This window comes from Myotis myotis, unplaced genomic scaffold (genome assembly GCF_014108235.1).
Source record: "Myotis myotis isolate mMyoMyo1 unplaced genomic scaffold, mMyoMyo1.p scaffold_m19_p_12, whole genome shotgun sequence".
Taxonomy (NCBI): Eukaryota; Metazoa; Chordata; class Mammalia; order Chiroptera; family Vespertilionidae; genus Myotis; species Myotis myotis.
This window is the reverse complement of record NW_023416316.1, coordinates 42,614,891-42,638,775: the sequence shown is the minus strand read 5'-3', so window position 1 is coordinate 42,638,775 and position 23,885 is coordinate 42,614,891. Positions and strand designations below refer to the sequence as shown.

General features: G+C 39.7%; 1 protein-coding gene and 1 long non-coding RNA gene across 9 annotated transcripts in view; one reads left to right on the top strand and one right to left on the bottom strand.

The window, feature by feature from the left end:
- PIP5K1B (phosphatidylinositol-4-phosphate 5-kinase type 1 beta) overlaps positions 1–23,885 on the top strand; it is a 179,673-nt gene that overhangs the window by 76,020 nt on the left and 79,768 nt on the right. For all 8 annotated transcript variants that reach the window (XM_036330908.1, XM_036330905.1, XM_036330912.1 and 5 more), the window contains 4 exons: positions 18,204–18,415; positions 20,275–20,358; positions 20,482–20,530; positions 23,519–23,603. In XM_036330908.1, the coding sequence (XP_036186801.1) occupies positions 18,204–18,415; positions 20,275–20,358; positions 20,482–20,530; positions 23,519–23,603 (430 nt within the window). The remainder of the gene's footprint in view (positions 1–18,203; positions 18,416–20,274; positions 20,359–20,481; positions 20,531–23,518; positions 23,604–23,885) is intronic.
- Positions 22,663–23,885, bottom strand: part of LOC118667483 — a 121,120-nt gene continuing 119,897 nt past the window's right edge. The window contains exon 4 of the long non-coding RNA XR_004971285.1: positions 22,663–22,741. This is a non-coding gene — a long non-coding RNA (uncharacterized LOC118667483). The remainder of the gene's footprint in view (positions 22,742–23,885) is intronic.

Here is a 23,885-nt window from a genome sequence, read left to right as displayed (position 1 = left end):
CACACTGCACATATCTTATTTTGAAGTAAAAAAACAAAATGGGAACAAATACAATATTTGTATTTGCATGTGGCCCGTGGGCCATAGTTTGAGGACCCCTGTGCTAGACACATTCTTCACAAGTTTTGGTCTCATGCATGCCTCATCTGCTGGACCATTTGCCAAAGCTCATTCCTTTACCTCTCTGCACTGTAGTACTTGTTATTGTAGACATTCAATATATATTACAAGATTGTCATTTTAAAAACCTCTTTTATTTGGAAATTTATGTATTACTTTTAGAAAAAAACTAGAAACTATTTTCATAGTATTTTTAATTTCTATAATTATTTCTTCTCTGACATAACTTATTTATAAAAATCTGAAGAGTCTCATATCGTTTAATTGATTTGATAAATTGTTACATCCTGAAATATTTATTGATAATTCTGGGGAAATAACATTGACAAAGAATATTAGTGAGAACTTGCATTTATAATCCAAATCTTATTCCTTCAAGTGGGAGTCTATCAGGCACAGTCTTGATAATTAATGACCTAAATGACTTATTTTACATTTATTATCATTTTTGTTGAGCAGTAAAGTTATTAATTTTTAAATAGTGTGGAACCAGTTTTTTCACACAAATGTCTGTCACCATAAATATTAATAGGTTCTCAGTATTTAATGAAACCAATCTTAAAAATACTGAGACTTTCTGATGTGCAAACTGGGATCTTTCTATCTAAGTATAGCAAGCTCTAATTTGTAATTCAGATTCTTCTCAGCTATGGGCATGTTTGTATGGGTTGCAATGTGGGTTATTTTCTATAATATTTAATTTAGCATTATGGCATTTAGTTTAGACATCTCTCTCTCTCTTTTTTTTAATATTGGTTTCTTTCCCAGTGATCATTAAAGAGGAAAAAAGTGCTTCAGACTTAAAAGACATCTCTTATTATGACAGTGCTTACATTTAAGCTCTTGCCTTTATCAGGAAGGAATTGGATATTTTTAGACTTCAGCTAAACGAGAAGGGGAGAGGTATATCATTGAGTTCACATGTAGGGACAATGGGGAGGTATGGAGAACATCTGTAATATTCTCAACAATAAAGATAAAATTCAAAAAGGCATAGATACATTCACTGATTTTCAAATTATGTTCTACAAACACTATAATCCCATGATCTGTTTCTACTTGTTTTAAGTTATGAATTTTGCTATCTATAATAGTAGTTATTTTGATGCCATTGCAATAGGAACATAAGGCAATATTAAAGTTATGAGCAAATAAGTAAAACCAACTCATAGAAGCAAAATTAGTTTGAGCTGGAAAGAATCATAAATCAGAATTTCTTGGGAAACAGTGGACCCATGACTTCCCTGCTCTAGTCTGAGAAAAAATGAGTTTGGACATAGATGTCCAGGCCTAACCAAGCCAGATTTTCTTATGAGAATAAGAAATGAAGACATTGTCATGTATGTGAGGACTTTAAAATTTTTTCTACCTGTAAATTCTCTTTTATAAAAAAATTATTTTGAAATAATTGTAGATTCACATGCAATTGGAGAAAAAAAATACAGAGAGCTCTCATATGTCCTTCACCTAGTTGCCCCATGGAAAACATCTTGTATGACCTTAGGTCAGTATCACAACCAGGAAATTGGCATTGGTACAATCCACTGAACTTTTTCAGATTTCACCGGCTTTATATGCACTCATTTGTATGTGTGTGTGTGGGGGGGGAGGGATATGTATGCATATAGTTTTAATTTTATACATATGTAGATTTATGTAACTACCATAGTCAACTGAGAACAGTTCCTTCACCACAATCTATCATGCTACCCTTTTACTAGTATGTATAGCCACAGCTCTCTCCAATCCTTTCTATAACCACCATTCTGTTTTCCATCTCTATAATTTTGTCATTTCAAGAATGCCTTATAACTGGAATCATATGTAACCTCTGAGATTGGCTTTTTTCACTCAGCACAATACCCTTGAGATCCACCAAGTTATTGTGTGTATCAATAGACCACCCGTTTTTATTGCTGAGTGATATTTCATGGTATGGGTATACCACAGTTCAATCATTAACTCCCTGAAGAACATGTGGGTTTTCTCTGGTTTTTGACTGTCACAAATAAAACCGCTGTGAACATTTGCATACATGTTTTTGCATAGCATACGTTTTCATTTCTCTGGTATAAATGCTGAATGCAATTGCTGTGTCATATGGTAAGCACATGTGTGGGTTTGTAAGAAACCGTCATCCTCTTTTCCGGAGTGGCTGTACCCTCTGACATTCCCACCAGCTATGTATGAATGATCTAGGTTCTTTTCATCCTCACCAGCCTTTGCTCTTGTTACTACAGTTTTTATTTTAGCCATTCTAATAGGGATGGCTATTTTTAAGTCTCTTGTTTAAAAATTACTTGAGTATATACTCTAGCAAAGCCAAAGGTAAACCCAGTAAAAGAACAGTTTGGGGATATAGGAAGAGTGGTGACAATGGAACAAAAAAACTTACACTTAAGTCTAATGGCTGATCATATGTTTATGGGATTTAATGCAATTGCTAGGGATTCCTAAGGAGGAGAGGCCTACGGTACAGGACTTCACCATGTGTTTCTAATGATAAGCATTTTTATGAGACTTTAAAGGCTCATAGCACTTCATCTAACTCTATTCTATGGCCATTGATATTTCTACATTACATTGTAATTACTTGGGTGTATGTTTATTGTTTGCCTATTAAAACCTGTTCTCTGGGAGACTAGGAACTGTGGTACATTATTTTCCTACCCTTCACATCATTTAATAGGATAGCAGTTTGTCTCGGTGTTAGTCTTTTGATGAAGCATAAGGGATAACAATAGCAAACGTTTGTTTTTTTTAATGTGAACCTTACCTAATTGACAAGCATAAGAGCAGACTTTGGTAATAGCCTACCCATGGTTTGGTTTGAAATAGAACCGGAGTCAATCATCATATCAATGTTGTGAATTTGTGGATAATCAGTTGAAGTAAATTCATATTGTTCATTTGGCGAGTGTCTGTTAATGGCAAGTAAATTAGTCAATTGCAACTGTGTTGACCTCTTCATCTACTCAGCTATTTATTTAGGTGGTGACTGGTGTCCCCATTTAAGGCTGTCTGTACAACACAGCTGCTCATCCGTCCTGGCAAGAGGCTGATGTTTGTCCAGGCTTTTTGCCAGCTGCTGCAGTTCAGCTCTCATGCGGGAGGTGATGGAAAGGGACAAGATGATCAGGACCAGTGACTTTAGAGTAGCTACAAAAATCAAAATACTCGTCTATGTGATGTTCAGGTCATCTTTCTACTCAGTAAGAGATACCTCCATTTGAGCCCAACTAGTAATGCTCAATATTTCAAAATGAGCTTTCCTGTTTTTGGTGGAGGGAGGGTTCCTTCTTAGATACAATTTATAGACACCAAAATAGCTTAGCATTTAAAACACATCATAAACTACGTATATAAAATACTTAACACACGATTTCATGTAAGAACACATTTCCAAGGCTCAGTTCATCCATAGGGCAATGAGTGAATGAATTCTTGCAACCTACTTCGGGGAAGGCAGGCGCGAGGAACATGGTGCCAAGTAGCAGAGGAACACAAAGTAAAGTTTGTGATCCAAACATTTAATTTTAAACGTTTAATGAAAAACATAATCAAGCACATTGACACTTGCCAACTGTTACCAACGTGTGTGCACATGAAATCCTATTAACCTTAAAGCAAAACTTCTTTCTGAGAAATGTGATGGTTACAGTGCAGTCTATTGTTTTTAAATCTTAGAGAGAGACCAGGGGCTAGCGGTATGCCTTTGAATGCTGTGGGAGTGGCTTTTGAGAATTCTCAGTAACTACAGAAACTGGAGGGTTATCAAGCCACTAGTTGTTTTTTTTAAACCCTCACTTCAAACCATATGGATGGAGCATTACAACAAACCCTATGAAAGAATGGAAATAGGAGACTGAAAAATCTTCCTCAATCCTAAGAAGCAAACTTGTTTTTTCCTTCCTAAGAGAAATAATACCTAGAGATCAGAGAACTCAATGTATTTCCTGAGGTGGTGTGTCTAGTTAGCGTTCATTTTAAGTAACTTACGATGTGGAAATATAAATGTTTGCTAAAGTCTTTCGGCTTATGAAATAGAAGTGATGCTATAGCTAGTATATTAGGGTTTCCTGCCTTAGTGTTAAAAGAAACTATATGTCTTTCATTTTGGAGATGACCCCTAAGTCTGGAGGTAAGGTCAGTGTAGGTCAAATGGGAGGAATCACAAAGTATCAGAGGGGAGGTGGCAAAAGGAAGGAAATGTCCCCATGGGTCATATCCTCTTCCCTATTAGGAATCCTGGGAAAGCAGAGAGGAGAGCGATAGCAGAAAGGTGAAGTGGCCGTTGGGGGCGTGATGGCAGCAACCTGGCTTTGAAAATGTGTCTGGAAAGCTTCTTAGGTTGGCCAGTGTGGATCCAGTAGCCAGTGTCAGTCAGTCAGATGACCGTGTGAAATAGAGCAGGGTTGTAAATACTCCAGCCAAAGGGGATAGAGGTGGCAAGCTCTAGCAACTTATAAAATAGAGTGGAGGCTCCACAGATTAGGAGAAACGTCTGGCATCTGGTGAGACACTTAAGGAGTACTTGACAGTTTCTGGGGTCTGGGAAAATGTTACAAAGATTAGAAAATGATTCAGAAATATGTCTTGTGGTATGTTACTCAGTTTGTTGTGCACCTTCTCAATGCAGTCTTATCTTTAATTTAGGCAACTGGAGACACTTAAAGGGGCTTGATTTCATTCAACATCCAGTGCACTTTTACTGAGTATCCATGGTGTGGTAGGAATGGCACCTGCTCGGCTTCCTTGTGAAAGGCAAGGTAATTCCTTGGCCACACACTAGCTCTAGTTATTTCCCAAAAGATCAGCACATACTGGCTTTTGAAAGGCTTTGGCTCATGTATATGATTCTTCATCCTGGTCAACACCATTCAACACTTTTTATATATACCCTCTTCCCCTGCAAGGGAATGTCCCTTTGATGTCATCAACATTCTTTCTTCCAAGGCATCTCTAAGTTTGGCATTTTGATCCAGCAAGTATAACTCTTCTCACCTTTGCCCTTAGAAATTTTGCACTTCTATACAGTGAGGTGGAAAATTTCCATGAGAAAATTTCTGCCTCCCTCTAAGAGTGAAATGGCCCAAAACAATCTGTTATTAATGAATTTCTACATTAAATTTTAACTTTTCATTAGAAAAAATACATCTGTGTATTTTTCTACATGTATACTTCAGAAAAATATTTTTAAAGGATATATAGCCCACTGGACATATCAGTCGTCCATAGCTACCAGGGATGTTTATTTTAAATATCCTCATCCAGCTTGAATGTGAGGCTGGCTGGAGTCCGCATCTCATTAACTTCATTTCTCTAGGAAGAACTCATTTGTAAGCCTCGCCCACATGTAGCCAGCCCCAGCTGTTCCAAAGACAAAAACTTCTAGATCCCAATTCAACATTTGCTTCCTTTTCACCAGCACTTGGAAATCCATGTTCAGATTATGATGGACATTCTTTGGAGGTGGAGGTTCGCCATCCTGTGATACTGCCCTTTCAGAAAGAGCTACCCAACTTTTTTCTAGATTATTAGCAATTGGAGGGGGAAAATGTCAGCCACCTAATTTTCAAAGAACAGAGAAATCGGTGATTCCAGATTGCAGATTTACCTCCTCTGTCCTCAGATATGCAGAGAAAATAGATTTTTAAATTTTTTCACCACTAATCTTGTTCACTAAAATCTACTCCCCCAAACTTAAACTTAATAGTCATAATATTTCAGTATTTTCTGATATAAACAGTTACCTCTTACTTTATAGTGTCCTTATTCAAATTTGAACTCTCTCAGGGCTTGTGTAAATTATCCCTGTTTTATTCCATATTTTTAGGCAAACACCATTGGAAATGTAGGCTCTCTATCACACGTTGACAACACCGGAGACAAGAACACTGCCCCTCCACTTATGATACTCTCTTTCCACCTAAAATCGCCGCCCTCGTGCTGTGTGGGATGCGGCATTGAGCCAACCTCTTATAGTTTAATTTTGACCATATATATGTTACTATTTTAAAAGTAAATGATAACACCTCAAGACCTCAAAGAATTCATTTCTAGTGATACCTTACACAACCCAGGTTTTCCATCACTGCTTAAAACTCCCACTACAGATAGATAATTGCTGTTCTTCTTAAATGGTAAGTTGTTCAACATCAATGGTGACTTTCCCAGACCTAAGATTTGTCCTGCCCTGGGGAACCTTTAATGGCCTCAGAGCATGGATTGGCTGGATCTCTCTGGCTTCAAACCACCACAGGAATCTTATTTGACAAATCCTGCCTTACCTGCCTATTGAATTAATTCTGTCATTCAACAAATAGTTTTCAGTTCTTCCTGTGCATAAGGCTCTACACTAAGTCCATGGCAGGTACAAAAAATGAATAGTATATGGTTCTTGCCTTTAAGAAGCTTAGAGTTTATAGTCCAAGCTCAAACCATCGAAGTCTTATTTATCATGGACAGATTCTTCCACTCTCTTCTTTTTCTATGTCCATTAGGGCAAAGTGGAGAGGGGAGGAGGAGTATTTACCCAGAGAGGCAGTTCTTCCGAGGGGGTGGACTGTGATGAGGTTTCAGGAATTTCATCTCATACGTTGAAAGGAGATGTGGAAACTTGAACTAAGTGTGGCCTCTGAGTCTCACTGGGCAGCTGGCCAGCCCCTGTACTCTCAGCTGTTAAGCCACAAATCATTCATGATGAAGCCAACTAGAAGATACATCATGTAATGGGAAAATCTTGGCATTTTAATATAAAATATTACTTTTAAATGTGTTTACAAAATAATTTATTAAGACAACTTTAGTAGAAACAAAGTGTCTATAGAGAAAAATCCAAAACTCACCCAATATAGAAGCTGATTTTATATATATATATATTCATATAGAATCTTTTGAACTGATAGATGGCTATTTCTAATACCTATAAGGTATACCTCTATTACTTCAGGCTTTTTAAATGAGAAAAACCAGTGTTGGTACAGATCAATCCAGCACAGCCCAAAATTCAAAATCACTACATTAGACACAGTGAAAAACACAATATTGCCATAACTAGGCTGAGGATTGAATATTTATTTCAGTCTGCTTTACCAGCTAAAATTGTATGGCATGTCACAGCCTGTTTTTTCTCTTCATTATATTAGCAAAGAACACTCTGAACTTTCTTGAGGAAATTGAGTTTTAAAAGCAGCATTCACCATGAACTTCCCATGCAAGGAATTCTAGACTCGTAATCCAAGAGGGCTTGCTTTGGGAGGAATTCTTGGGAGGAATCCTTGGATTCATGTCTCCCTGAAACAATGTGTCCAGGGCTGTCTATTTGCATAAATTCTGGAGGATGTTATTTTGAATTGTCTTCTATTGTTGAATTAACACGTATGTTTTGCCAGTCACTCACTCTTAATTCAGGGACTGGACTGTAGGCCAATTGGAAAATGACTCGGGGCCCTTGACACATGCTCCTGTCAACTCCACATTTGTTAACTTGGTTACTCTTTAGAGCTTCTATCAGAGAAGGATCAGGTGAGATCAGTATAGGACAGAGCAAGTTTTCTGCTTTAACCACTTCAGCTAAGATCCCAAATTATTTTTATTTTTATCTGTATCATCTCTACCCCATCAGCAGAAGAGACGGTGGTAAATTAATAGTAACTCAGTATATTAGTATAAATGCATTTCATTTAAGCATTTCAAAGCAGTGTATTCAATTTTATTTTTGAAAAGGTCAAATATATACAAAAGTGGACAGAATATTACCATGAACCCCCAGGTGCACTGTATCCAGCTTTAACAATTTTCAGCTCATGGCCAATCTTGTTTCATCCCACTGTCCTCCTCCCCATAGGATTTGAAGCAATCCCAGGTATCACATCATTTTACCCATATTTTTTTTTAAATTTTATTGCTTAAAATATTACAAAGAGTATTATATATGTCTCCTTTTTCCCCCCCTTGACCTTCCCCCGGCCTCCCCTACCCCACAGTGTCTTGTGTCCATTGGTTATGCTTATATGCATGCATACAAGTCCTTCGGTTGATCTCTTACCACCACCACCCCCCAACCCTCCCTGGCCTTCCCGCTGTAGTTTGACAGTCTGTTCGATGCTGCTCTGCCTCTGTATCTATTTTTGTTCATCAGTTTATAATGGTCTTCATTATCCATAAATGAGTGAGATAATGTGGTATTTTTCTTTCATTGACTGGCTTATTTCACTTAGCATAATGCTCTCTAGTTCCATCCATGCTGTTGCAAATGATAAGAATTCCTTCTTTTTTACAGCAGCGTAATATTCCATTGTGTAGATGTACCACAGTTTTCTAATCCATTCATCTGCTGATGGGCACTTAGGCTGTTTCCACATCTTTGCTATGGTAAATTGTGCTGCTATGAACATAGGGATGCATATATCCTTTCTGATTGGTGTTTCTGATTTCTTAGGATATATTCCTAGAAGTGGGAACACTGGGTCAAATGGGAGTTCCATTTTTAGCTTTTTGAGGGAACTCCATACTGTCTTCCATAGTAGCTGCACCAGTCTGCATTCCCACCAGCAGTGCACAAGTGTTCCTTTTTCTCCACATCCTCTCCAGCACTTGTTGTTTGATTTGTTGATGATAGCCATTCTGACAGGTGTGAGATGGTACCTCATTGTTGTTTTGATTTGCATCTCTCAGATGATTAGTGACTTTGAGCATGTTTTCATATGTCTTTTGGCTTTCTGAATGTCCTCTTTTGAAAAATGTCTATTTAGGTCCTTTGCCCATTTTTTGATTGGATTGTTTATCTTCCTTTTGTTAAGTTGTATGAGTTCCCTATAAATGTTGGAGATTAAACTCTTATCGGTGATAACATTGGCAAATATGTTCTCCCATGCAGTGGGCTTTCTTGTTGTTTTGTTGATGGTTTCCTTTGCTGTGCAGAAGCTTTTTATTTTGATGTAGTCCCATTTGTTCATTTTCTCTTTAGTTTCCATTGCCCTAGGAGCGGTATTGGTGAAGAAATTCCTTTGGCATATGTCTGAGATTTCGCTGCACGTGGATTCCTCTAGTATTTTTAAAGTTTCCTGTCTTATGTTTAAGTCCTTTATCCATTTTGAGTTTTTGTGTGTGGTATAAGTTGGTGGTCTAGTTTCATATTTTTGCATGTATCTGTCCAATTTTCCCAACACCATTTATTGAAGAGACTGTCTTGACTCCATTGTATGTTCTTGCCTCCTTTGTCAAATATTAATTGAGCATATTGGTTCGGGTCGATTTCTGGGTTCTCTATTCTATTCCCTTGATCTATACGTCTGTTCTTGTGCCATTACCAGGAAGTTTTGAGAACAGTGGCTTTGTAATACAGCTTGATATCTGGTATTGAGATCCCATCTACTTTGTTCTTCTTTCTCAGGATCGCTGCAGCTATTCGGGGTCTTTTTTTTATTCCAGATGAATTTTTGGAGAGTTCGTTCTAGGTCTGTGAAATATGCCGTTGGTATTTTATATTTTTTTAGTAAAAATTCCTAGAAAATAAAGATTCCTAGAAAATAAATGACTTCTTTCCTTTAGATCAGGATTTAAATAGGGCCTACTTATTAAGCCCCTCTTACCCCTCCATAACTTATTTTTTCATTGTGAGAATATATGTTGAAGAAATTGGTTTGCTTATCCCATAGTCTGTATTTTGTTAATTATCTTCCCATGGTTTCCTTTAACATGTTCCTCTCTCCTGTTCTTCCTGTAGATTGATTGTTGGAGCTAGATGTTTGATCAAATTTAGGTTTGACGACTTCTATTCGGTCTTGTCTCTTCCCATCAGGAGGCACATAATGTCAGAATGCCTCTCTGTGATTTTAGATTCATTAACTCATTAGGGTTGTAAAATGGTGAAGTTTTCATTTTCATTAGAATGCTCAAAGGATTTCTAAACAAGAGAGTGCCTGGCACATAGCAGGTACTCAATGCCATATTTATTGAATGAATTCGTTTCCTTAAGAACCGCTGTGCCAAGGGAAGTGACTGCATGCCTTTGATAGAAACCTTGCTTGCCTGAAATCCAATGAATAAAGCATCTCTTTCTGTCCTAGAATCACCATCCTTCTCCATCTTGCACAAAGCATCGCTTACAGATTACTTGAGTTGCATTGTCTTTGTCACTCTGAATATCTTTTGGTGCTGGGTACCAATTTTTAAATGTGGCTGTTTTTTGAAGTTCTTTTAGACTTACTTGATGATTATCTTTTCTCAGTTTTATGCCAACTTAACTTTGCATTCCTTACATATTGGAAAAAGCCAAGAAGCAGAAAGCCAAGGAGGCCCTGAGATGTGTTTCAGAACAGGGCCTCCTTAGGGCCAGCACCAAGCACCCTCTAACCTCATAGATGGTTAAAGGTCTTTGCAGTTGACCCCGCCTGTGACGCACACTCCTTGCAAAGGCTTCCTGAAAAGAAAGCAATATTTTTACAGACTCTGAGCTCAGCCTAGTTTGTAGCAAAACAAGCTTGCCTTTTATCTACCATTTAGTGTGCCTATAAAACAGTAAATTAAAAGAGTCTCTGTAAATCATAGCTTGATTTTTGCCCTTGACACAGTGTGTATAAATATTCTTTGGTATGGGTAGGTTTAAAAACACTGTAGACAATTAGCTTTATTTTCCTAACAGTGTAGAGCACATAATCACAGTAATCACATCATCATGAAGCAGGAGATCAGTTTCTCATATTTAAGACATAGACGCAGTGCTATACATTCTTGCTGCTGAATACTTTGGTATTTACTTGTTCACATGAAAAGCAACGTAACAGATAAACGTTTCTGGTATGTTCTCAGTGCACAGCAAGGAGCACATAGTAAAACACCCTTTGGTGAGAGGAGCACTCTTGTGTACATGATTGGAAAAATACAGTTACAACCATTAGGTCAAATTGTATTCCATAGAGGAGCACTGATAATGTGCTTGGGTTTTCAGAGGGAAGACATGTTCCCAACATTTTGTTGAGATCATGAGTCTAATTTTCATGGATTTAAGTGTCAAGATAGGCTTTGAAGACCCAGTAAAATTTTAAAATATAGTAACAACCTTCCAGAAGAAACAGCATGAGCAAAAACATCAGGGCGTCCATCTTCAGGGCACATTTAGGGGTAATTAAAAGATGCCAGTTTGACTCGCCTGGAAAGTGGCTCTAGGCAGGTGTTAAATAAACGGAAGCTGTCTGGAGCCGGAGGAGAGAGGACCTTCAATGTCAAGTTGAGGCGTTGGCACCAAGCAATGAGGATAGAGTTAAAGCTTTGAGTAAGGGTGTGACGGGACCTGGTCGAGCCAGGGTGTCAGGAATGGATCAGAAAGGGGAAAATAGGAAGTTGAAATCATTAATGAGGAGGAACATTTTAATGATAGAAGCTGCAAGATTGGGCAACCTAATGTAAGGAAAAGGAGACGTGGAGTCAAATCCACATTAGGATGGTTTCAAGTAAAAGAAGTGAAGAAAAAGCTTTGGGGAAAATAAGAGCATAGGGTTGCAGCAAGACAGTGTACGCAAGCTTAGAAATGTCCAGAGGCCATTAGAAAAAGACAGGGCTTGGCCTGGCCAGTGCGGCTCAGTGGTTGAGTGTCGACCTTTGAACCAGGAAGCCATGGTTCTATTCCCAGTCAGGGCACATGCCCTGTTGAAGGCTCGATCCCCAGTGTGGAAGCGTGCAGGAGGCAGCCGATCAGTGATTCTCATCATTGATATTTCTACCTCTCTCTCCATCTCCCTCTCTGAAATCAATCAATATATATTTTTCAAAAGAAATCTATAGGACTGAAGCTTAGGAGTGAGTTCAGAATAAATATGACATTTTAGGAAGTGTCTATAGAGAGATGATAGTTGGAATCTCCCTCTAAATACTCTCAAATCTATCCATTTCTCCATTGACCTTCCTGCTGCCCCCTCATTCAAGTGTCATATCCTCTCACCTGCACTATTGAAATGGTCCCCAGTCAAAAGCAGGATCCCCTTGTGTGGGGTTTCTTCACAGTACCCTGATTTTTTCCTCCCAGGCCTTATTCCAATATGTAACTCAGGCTTGTGTAATTTTGAGGATGGTATAGTTATCTGTTTTGTTTACCCCTAAGATCCAGCAACTTCCATGGTGCTGGGCACAGACAAACACGACACTCACATTTTTTTTCCAACAAAAGAGTAAGTGAATATCAGTACTGAACAGTAGAGAAAGAGAAGAGTTGAAGAGAGAACTCTGGTGAACCTTCTTTAGGCCACAGAAGGAAAGAGTGGGAAAGACAAGTAGGCAAAGAACAAGGAAAGCAAGACACAGCTGAGGTTGAGTCGAGATTCTAGAAGGAGTGTCAGCCATGGTTGATTCTGCAGGGCGGGGCTGGGGGGAGGAGGAGCAGGACAATAAGAACAGCTAACATTTATTGGATGCTTTCTCTATGCCAGCGACTGTCCTAAGACTTGATGTGGATTAATTCAGTCTTCACACTCAGTCTGTGAGATAGGTATCCCTATTCTCTCTATCGCCCAGATGAGTAACGAGACTCAAAGAGGTTATATACTTTACTCAAGGACCAAGTGGAGGAGATAAGTCAAACCCAGCCAACTGGCCCCAGAGCATGGAGTCTTCACCACCATGCGGCCATTCCAGCTCCTTTTAGCAGCAGGACAAGTAACAGTGCCAGCGTGAAGGAGTATGTCAGAGAGGGCAGAAAAGAAGGACCAGCTGCTCTTTATAACCTTAAACCCTGAGGAGAGGACAGCAGTGTCTATCATTCTGCATTAGAACATCTACATTAAGTCTCCGAATTTACAGGAACTGTATGAGACTGGAGCATTCCTGATGCATCACTGGCCGTGAGAGCATGGAGAATATGCTTTTATTTCAGGAACAGATGTCTTTGATCACAGCTTCAGGATATTATACCAGCTGCCTTGACATCATTGACTTTCCTTTTTACTACATTACAGGGTTATTATTGGCTTAAAAGAGTCCTTGAGAGAGAGAAAAAAATCTGGCTTTGACAATAAAAAGCATTATGGTATCCAGCTTGCTTTCAGCTTTGCATACGTCTATAAACTCTTTCTGCTTTCATTTTTTTTACAGCTGAGGAAATAGGGTCTTGCCCAAGCTAGATGGAAAAGCACCTGTATTTGCATTGCAACCTGTGTTTTGCATAACAAATGCACAGATAGGCAGACATTCTGGAGAAAACATGTGTGCCTGAGTGACAGACTAGACTGATTGATTGGTGGCTGTCGTGTTGCCGAAGGCTGCATGCTCTCAAAGCTCACAATGTTGAGATTTTGGAAGATTTGTGGATTCCTTTCATTAAAGAACTGGAAGGATATGAATAACAGAACTACTTCATTCCTAATTGATGCAGATCTGCCATGCTCGTCCCTAAAATCTGTACCCAGAATTTTTCATTGCAGACGTTTTAAAATCTGATTTAAAATATATGTACAGTTATCTTTTTCTTCTTTAACTTTTTTTAGGGATGGTGACTTTGCCTCACCAAATTCTAACTATCATGTCCTTTCCATAGAATGGGATTGGAATTGATCATTTTTAAGGTATTTCACTCTGAAAGTTAGGAGCCTGACAATGCGGCACTGTTCAAGGATGCTGACAATCCAATTTAGGAGTAGAGAGAAAATGAATCTCTTTCACAAATTTATTTGTTGCTTTTTCTTAATCTCGCAGGATCATATCAATTAATGCAGAAAAAGCATTTGACAAAATTAACACCCTTTTTTTTTTTTTATAAAAACTCTCAGTAAAGTGGGAATAAAGGTATCATACCTTAACATAATAAAAGCCTTACATGACAAACCTATAGCCAGCATCATACTCAATGGGCAAATACTAAAACCATTTCCCCTAAAAACAGGAACAAGACAGGGACGCCCACTTTTGCCCATCCTGTTCGAAATAGTATTAGAAGTGCTAGCCATTGCAATCAGACAAGAAGAAGAAATAAAGGTATCCAAATTGGAAAAGAAGTAGTAAAATTGTCATTATTCACAGATGACATGATATTGTACCTAGAAAATCCTAAAGACTCCATTAAAAAACTAGATTTAATAAATGAATTTGGCCACATAGCAGGATACAAAATTAACACCCAGAAATCTTGGCATTTTTACACACCAATAATGAACTCACAGAAAGAGATACTAAATAATCCCATTTACCATTGCAACAAAAAAATTAAGATACCTAAGAATAAACTTAACTAAGGAGGTAAAAGACCTGTACTCAGAAAACTACAGGACATTGAAAAAAGAAATAGAGGAAGATATAAACAAGTGGAAGAATATACCGTGTTCATGGATTGGAAGAATCAACATCATTAAAATGTCCATACTACCCAAAGTAATCTATAGATTCAATGCAATCCCCATTTAAATACCAACAGCATATTTCACAGACCTAGAACAAACTCTCCAAAAATTAATGTGGAATAAAAAAAGATCCTAAATAACCGCAGCAATCCTGAGAAAGAAGAACAAAATAGGAGGGAATCACAATATCAGATATCAAGCTATATTACAAAGCCACTTGTTACCATTTACAGGGGAAGAAATCAAGACACAGGGAGGTGCTATGAACTGCCGAAGGTCACAGAGTCCATGCTGTTTATCCTGCATGTCCTTATCTCAAAACTGCCTGGTACTGGCACAAGAGCAGACATATGGACCAATGGAACAGAACAGAGAACCGAGAAATCGACCCAAGCCATGATGCTCAATTAATATTTGACAAAGGAAGCAAGAGCATACAATCAAGTCAAGACAGTCTCTTCAATAAATGGTGTTGGGAAAATTGGAGAGATACATGCAAAAAAGTGAAACTAGACCACCAACTTACACCCTACACAAAAATAAACTCTTGAAGTTAATTTTTTTTAAATAAACCAGGATAAACATTCGACCACTTAAAGCATTGGGATAGCACCAATAGCTGAAATTGGACCACAGCCTAATTTTGTACCACGTATAAAATGCACATGTTCTCTTTGGCCTGTCCTTGGGCAAGAAAAGAGACTTCAAGTACAAACGAAGCAGTTCAGGTTGGACACTGCATTAAAAATATAAGAAAAATTATTTTCTAAATATACAAGCAGAATTAATTTGTGGGTAGCTTGCAGAAGAAAATGAAATAAATATGATGGTATCAGGAGTGCCTTTCGATCTGTAACACTCCTCACTGTACGCTCCCAGGCCTGTCAGGAACTCGCCACATCGTCACTAGCATTTGCTTTAGAAGCCGTTTCACCACTTTAAGGGAATCCTGACCAAGCAGTACTTTGAGCTGTTAGGGCATAAGGCTATGGTTTTTGCCCATTAAAATGGAGACTGTTCCCTTAGATCACGAGGCCATCATTTTATAGCATCTTCACCAGAATTGCTGTGTTGTCAGCTGACCTTTTCCCATTGAATATCCAAGTTATACTATTGGGTACCCACCAACCCAAAGCTTTTAAAGGAATCAGGATTCACCAAAAGGGTACTGGTAAGCAGCTAGAAATGCATGTCTTTGTTGGATTTTTAGGAATTTTTTATTTCAGAAATATAACTCCAGGGGTGTTTATTTCAACCTAATATCTATAATCTCTCACACGAGCATGAGCAATGAGTCACCATGACCTATAATTATGATGATAATAGCTAGCAGTTAATTGAGCTCTTTCTTTGTGCCAGGAATTTTTCTAGGCACTTCACCTGCATTGCCATGTTTAATTTCCACAAGCACCCCATGCAGTAGGTAATATCATTGTCACCATTTACAGGGGAAGAAACCGAGGCACAGGGAGGTGCTGTGACCCCTGCCGAAGGTCACAGAGTCCATGCTCTTTATCCTGCATGTCCTTATCCAACGGTGTAAGAAGGGTCCACTAGCACTGAGAATGTGACATGAAAATTAGCATCTGCAGGTGGTGATCCCTGTGCAGGTTTATGGAGCTCCTGAGTGGACACAATCCCCAAGCTGTCCATTCAGTCTGGCTAATAAAAGGCCTGAGATCCCTTTGCACTTGTTTCTGTCTGAGGCATCCAGTCTCTATTCGTGTTTTAAGAAGCTGGGTTCTTGGCAACCCTGATGCAAAGCTGCCCTGTCTTCTTCCTTGGCTCCGTGCTACTCTGCGGAGGGGTGAGGCACTCAAACCAATCAGGGGGCTGATGCCATCGTGTTGAGTCCATGGGGAAAGCTGTTCCTATCACCCTTTCTTCCCCTTCCAGTTTGGAGCGCTCCCCCTCAGGTTAGGGAAGCTGGGTCCTCATTGCTATGAGGCCACTCTCTTGGCTCTTGGGTTAGAACGTTTCACCGTCTAAACTTCGTAGGTAATAAGATTCTCCTCTCAGCTCTTGTCTGCTTCCTTTCTGAAAGTTTCCAACTTAGCATCCAAGAGATGAAGGGTGAGCACTAGGGAGTAGTTGATACTCCTTTGCAGCCCACTTTCCGTTTTCCTCATTGACAGCAAAGGTGTGTGGCCCAGAGATAACCCATGTTTCCAGGCCACATGTGCTCTGTTCACAGAGCCTGCTCTCAAATGGTCCATGAAGTGTGGGTGTGGTGAAGGTCCGCAGTTATGCAGATGCTCAGGCCTGACCCCTCTTTATAGTATCATACATGGCTGATCAAAAAGCAGTTGGGCCGAGGGAAAATGAGAAGCATAGGAAATTCTGGATATTCAACTGCTGGTTAAACAAGTACCTATAGACTCTGCGCCTCAAAGGCATTTCCTAACTAAGTGACAAATTACCAGGTATGTTCAGAGTCAGCTTGCCGCCATTCAGGATGGTCTTACTTTCTGGGCTGTTTTTGAGCAGCTTTGTGTGTGAAATGCCAGGTATTAAGAAATCTATTGTTCCCTGGCTGATGTTGCTCAGTGGTTAGAGTGCCAGTCTTAGTACCATAGGGTCTTGGTTCAATTCCGGGTCAAGGGCACGTACCTGGCTTGCCAGTTCATTCCCAACCCAGTCAGGGCATGTGTGGGAGGCAACCAATTGATGTCTCTCTCTTACATAGATGTTTCTCTCTCTCCCCCTCTCCCCTTTCCATTCTCTCTAAAAATCAATGGAAAAAATATCCTCGGGTGAGCATTAACAACAAAAAGAATCTGTTGTGGAGGAGAATCATGTACAAACTAATAGAAAAATAATTTTATCAGAGAGGAAACTACCCCATTTTCAGGGGCTCCTCTTAAACAGTCTTCATCATTGAAGAAGGGTCAAAGCCTCACCTACACTTGAAAGCCCTGCTGGCTTCCTCTATCTTGACCTTGTTTCCCATCGCTTTCCTGTCAGAACATCACTGTCTCGCTGGCTGCATCCAACTACTTTTAATTCCTGCTCTTCCCCACTGTTTGCCAAGTGGATAATTAAGCAGTAAGTCATGTTCTTTGTTGAGATCATCATTTTTAAAAAGACTTGCTACGGAACCAAATGGCAACTTTGAAAGGCAAGCTTTGACGAGACCACTGAACTCTCGCAAGATTAAGATGTTGAAAACAGAATCCAGACAAAAACATTCCAGCTGAGTCTTCATGCTGAGGAGGATACAAGATGTAGAGATCATTGGTTTTTGGTTTCTCTGCCCTAGTGCTTAAGAGTATGGATGCTGGAATTGACTTCTGGGTTCAAGTCCAGCCAATGCCACTTACGAGCTGTGTGGCATTGAACAAATCACTTGATCTCTGTGTCTTCCATTTTTTCACGTGTGAAATAGAGAGAAGAATAGTACGTAGCTCAAAGAGTTGTGAGGATTGAGCCCAAGTAAACCATTTAGGACCTGGCACATGGAAATTGTTCAATAAATACCATTAGAGTAACATATGTGGAACATTAGGAAAAGATGTGCTTACTTTAGATTTGCATAAAAATACTATCTTGGAGCCATTATGATAATCCTTACTGCGCAAGATCTAATAATGCCTCAAATGTTTTTATTTTGTTTTTTCCTCTGTCAGCCACCCTCCTGGGAGGGGGAGAACGCAGGTGCTATGTGTCTGTATAGCTAGAGCTCTCTGGTTCAGTGTAGATGAGACTTACAAGCCATTGGAGTTGACAGGCCTCCTGGTTCTTTTCCTTATCCAGGTGCTGGAAAGCTTCAAGATCATGGACTATAGCCTTTTGCTGGGAATCCACATCTTAGACCATTGCCTCAAAGAGAAAGAAGAGGACACGGCACAAAATGCGCCTGATGCGAAGCGGCCTGGGATGCAGAAGGTCCTCTACTCCACAGCAATGGAATCCATCCAGGGCCCAGGGAAACCTGGGGACGGGATCATCACAGAGAACCCGGACACGTACGTGCAGCCACCCGCCCACAGACCCTCTTGGTTGGGGCAGCCCACATCACTGAGTGACAAAATGCAATCATGTTACTTTCATGGTGGCTCTTGGGGAATAGATTCCTACTTGATGCTGAAATGAACTAAGCCGGGTTTCAGTTCCTTTTTTGTTTGTTGGTTTGTTTCCAGTGAAGATACTTTAATGGAGGGGCTCATAACAGAATTGTGGGTGGGGTGAAGGGACGCAGCAATAGCTAGTCAGGACTCAAAGACTAGTACCACTCCAAGGCACGGGGCAACGGGAGGAGCCCCATGGTCCCTGGAGAATGGGTGCAGAGTGAACCGTGGCTGTGGGACGCAGCCATTGCTGGAACCCTGGACTGAAACATGGAGGGAACAGAGAAGAAATATCTGGGTCTCTCTCCTCTTAAACTCTGCTCTTTTTTTAAATTAATTTTTACATTCAGTATTATTATGTATTAGTTTCAGGTGTACAGCATAGTGGTTAGACAGTCATATACTTTACAAAATGTTCCCCTTGACATTTCCAGTGCCCGCCTAAGCCAGGCTTCATTTCTGTTCCTCTGTGGATGACGGGATGGGTAGCCATTCTTTGAGTTATCATTCTTTCACCCACATGGTTTTTCCGCCAATGGCTCTATTTTTTAATGATGGCTGAAAATGTTTTTACCCCCATTTACTACATATTCCAAACACCCATCATACTTTGAATTTAAATAAACATGTATTTAAGCAAGTACATGATTGGAATTGTGTCCCCAATTAAGAGCTTCTTATCTGCATAAGAGGATTCTGTTGTTCTAGACCTCTCCCCTGGCAGATGTGGTCCGTCGCCACTGCCAGATGTGATAGTAACTTTGGGGTTAGTAAGCTTATTGTATAAAGTGAGTACCGACTAGCAAAAATACTTACAACCAAAGAAAATTATTGAAATGGTTGACTGTATCACATGCATGTACCAGCTGAGCAAGAAGACTGAAAGGAAGAAATCATTTTCCTCAGCTGTAAGTGGCTGCCTTCTTGTATTCTTCAACAATGACTAAACCACAAGCATATTTCACTTTCATAAAGGAAGTTCATACATATTAAACTGTAAAAAAATCCTTGCTTGCATATCTATCTAAATGTCAAACAATCAAGTTATTTATTTTCCATCAGTATAGTAAAATATTACAGTCCTTAAAATATACATTACTTGCCCAGCTGGTGTGGCTCTGTGGTTAAAAGTCATCCTATGCACCAAGAGGTCACCAGCTCAATTCCCAGCCAGGGCACATGCCCAGGTTGCAGGCTCAGTCCTCTGTAGGGGATGTGCCGGAGGCAGCCAATTGATGGTTCTCATTGATGTTTCTATCTATCTCTCTCTCCTTCACCCTTTCTCTCTCTCTAAAACCAATAAAAGCATATTTTTAATATATTTTTATTGATTTCAGAGAGGTTATCTTTGCATCCTGAGAATGGATTCCTTATACACTTTTTCTTTGTGCTTTTCTATATTTTATTTTAAAATCTCATAGTGATCATATAAAAGTGTTGCATTTTTAAAAAGCAATATTTTAAAATACTTTAAAATTCTTGCTCATGGCTTTAAAATAGGAATACTTTTAAAATTGTACTCTTTCTACCCAGTTCTCCAGAGCTGATAACTTGGGTGTCACTCTGATCTGTGGGAACTACATCATGCTGGATTCCAAGGAAAACTTTAACTGAGACCAGGAACAATATGATGAAGGGAGAGAGAGTCCAGAATTCCTAAAGAGTGTCCATTTTTATTTATAGTCTATTTATTAGCAATGACTTTTAACTTCCTATTCTTATATTACAAAATATTTTCTCTTTTGCTTTATCAACAGAATGGGAGGGATTCCAGCTAAAAGCCATAGGGGAGAAAAACTACTTTTATTTATGGGCATTATTGACATTCTGCAATCATATAGGTAAGAAATTGGGGGGAGTCTTTTATAATTTAAAAAAAACTACATCAACAAAAGATTCTGAAAATTCACCAAGTGAGAGGGATTTTACATTCTCATTTTCTTTTTCTGCCTGTTTACACTTAGGCTAATGAAGAAGTTAGAACATTCCTGGAAAGCTCTTGTTTATGATGGGGTAAGTGGCTTTCGTGTTCCTTATTAAATTGTATATCCTTCTGATTTCTCGAAGACTTCAGAGTATGTCTGGAAAGCTGTGTCACTAGACTTGGAGAGGAAACAAGTGTCTTTACAACTCAGAATCAGACTCAGCTTGTTCAAATCTAAGAACGAAGACAACATAACTTAGAACAGCTATCCAAATAGAGGCCATCCAGCCTGGTAGCTACACAAAGGCCAGGAAAGCCAAATTGTCTTGTTTCTGTGTGAAATCTGAAGAAATTATGAGTAAATGGAGACTTCTCATCGGCACTGGCAAGACCAGTAGGACAGTTGGAAGTTCTCACAAGACCAAGCTACAGAACGGGTTTGAACCTGACCTTGATGGTAGGCAGCCCTGGATTTGAACCCTGCATTCACCACTTGACTAGCCATGTGACCCAGACACATTGCTTGTTATTTTGCCTCTCTTAGTCTGATTTCTCACCTCTACCAGGGCAAAGTCATAGTACCTTGTACCTGCCTCATAGGACGAATGTGAGGATTTAATAAATAATGAACCTAACACATAAGGGCATGGGAAGTGAAGGCTTTTCCATTGTTACGGATTTATACATGACTAAAGCTCCCTGAGAAAAGAATGTCTTTTCAACCCAGAATTGGTAGAACAAGAAAATAGTTATCAAAAAGCAGCATCACCACCGCCCCCCCCCACCTCCTTCCCTCCCTCTCCCTCCCTCCTTCCTTCCCTCCCTTTTCCCTGCCATCCCCACCCCTGTGCACACGGGTGTTCCTATCTGATGTTAGACTTGAACTTCCTGCCGCTGACAGAACATTCACTGGTCTCAGCCTCCCTCAGTTAATAACTTGCAGTGACAATTCCAAAGAATACATAGGTCCCAGATTTGCTCACAAAATTGTAAAAGATGTTAGCAGGTGCTTTCCTTTGAAAAGGGATAAATTATAGACACTATTCTTCTCCTCGCACACATACTTTCTCCATTCTGAGGAAGCCTGGTAAGAACCTTTCAGCGGGAAATCTGCATTTTGTCCACAGGACAAAATGACGTCAGTGGGAATGCACTTGTAAACAACAGGTTCACAAGTCTGTTTCTAAGAATTAAAGTGAGGCTTATTATTCAGACCAAAGATTCCTTCTTTAAGTTTTTCCCTTTCAGCTGAGAAAAGTAGGGACTCCATAATGCCTTGAGCATGGAGGGGAGAGAGAGAACACTCCCTCTCATACCCGCTTCTGTTTTCCAAGACAAAGTTAATTCCTGTTACCAGCTGAGATTGCTGATCAGAATGGCCTGGTCCTCTGTTGGTCAAATGCTTCTAAGAGACCCCACCTTTGTCTAGTTAAAACACATCTTTTTTTTTTTTGGTGTTGATTTTTTAAAGACATTCTCTGTGTTTATGTATTTGTGAAATTATAAGCAATAATTAAGATATATGTCTGTTAACAAACGTGCCTCTTATTTAAAAAACTAGAGGCCCGATGCACAAAATTCGTGCAAGTATAGGCCTTCCTTCCCTGGCTGCTGGCACTGGCTTCCCTCTGGCACCTGGGACCTGGGCTTCCCTTTGGCCGCCAGCAGGCACCGGGACCCAGGCTTCCCTCACAGCCCCAGCTTCGTCCAAAAGGTTGTCTGGAAGGACAGCCGGAAGGTCATCTGGAAGGACATCTGGTCTAATTACCATATTATGCTTTTATTATTATAGAATAGATGTTTCTTCATACCAAAGAGAACCACAGTCCAACTTCTCTTGGAAGGCAAAGCTGGGTCTTCATCACCTTGCTCCCTAAGATGTTTCTCAGTTACTGTACTCGTGGGGCATGTGTGTCCACTTCAGACAGGAGCTGCCAGGATACCGGGGGGAGAGCATGTCCAACCAGTGGGATGTTTCCCACCACATTGACAGCATCCCCGATCGTCTACAGGACCCTTATCACTGGCTAAAGAGGGCTGTTCTAGCCAATGTCCTTCATAACAGGCTGGTTACAGAATGACCTCATGCCTCACATTGACACCCTGTTCTACAGACGAAGAAACAGACACACTGAGACACTCTGTTCCCAGGGTCACAAAAGCTTGTGAAGTTAGGACTCACACCAGCACCAGGTCTCCGGGCCTTTGGTCCAATGTGTGCTCTCTCTTCCAGACCCACCGCAGACACTTGGTTGAATCTAAACACATTTTTAGAAGTTTTCTTAGTAGAATACACAATCCTGGAATCAAAATGGAGCATTAAATAAGCAAATATACTATTTCTAGAATATATCTCTTGGGATAGTAAATGATTACTGAATAAACATACAGAATTAACTTCCTACATCAATCTCCTTTCCTGGATTTGTAAGATTTGTATTAAAATGCCCCTTCCATCTTAAAGACTCCTACCAAGCATGAGCAAATTGGGTCAACAATTTAATGCAATTCAGTTCTACCTAATTAGTAGATAATTCAGTGTTACGGCAGTTGTCAGCCTTGTCTCCTAGGCAGCTTCCCAGTGTCAATGCGCCTTATTACTGGGAAATGAAACCAGCACACTTTTTTTTTGCCTAGATATCACTCTTACATTAGGGTTGTTTTGCTTGTTTCCATCCCCAGTTTTTGTTCTGACTAAAAGAGTTCCTCTTCCTTCCAGATGACTTGAAGCACTGGCTGCCTGTCTGTAGAAAAGAATTTAAAAGCCCCTCAGGGCACACCATGGGATAAGGAGCCTTTTGGGTTTATAAAGCAGAGCCTTTTTGCTGTCTCCCACCTGCCCCTCTTAGTACTTTATTTCATCATGAGAATCTGGAATCTTTGCTCAGATTGTCATCCTCCTCCCGCAGCCCAGCTCCTGGGCCCCATGGGACCCAGGCATTGCTCTTTCCGGCTCTCCACACCCACACCTTCTCGTTCAGGGCCTTGGCCCACAGAGAGCCAGTGCATAGATCTTTCTTCGAGCTTGAAATGAATGGTCTGAGAGGTAAACTGTGCTACCTGATTTGTCTTTTCAGGACACTGTTTCCGTTCACAGACCAAGCTTTTATGCAGACAGATTTCTGAAGTTTATGAATTCCCGAGTTTTTAAGAAAATTCAAGGTAAGATTCTTAATAATTTTTTTTTTTTACTTTCAGCACATACATGCTGACTTCAGTATGTGTATCTTTGCACAATTTTTTATTGGAAGAGTTAATTTACTTTCCAGAAGCAGTAATCAATAATATATTAAGTGTCACAGTCAGGTACTTATTGATGTCATAATCATTAAAGTCCTATTTTGTAATGGAAAAGTTTGGAAACTACCTAAATGTTTAACCCTATAATATGTTGGTTAACTAAATATATTATGATATAATCGAGTAATAGAATAATATGCAACA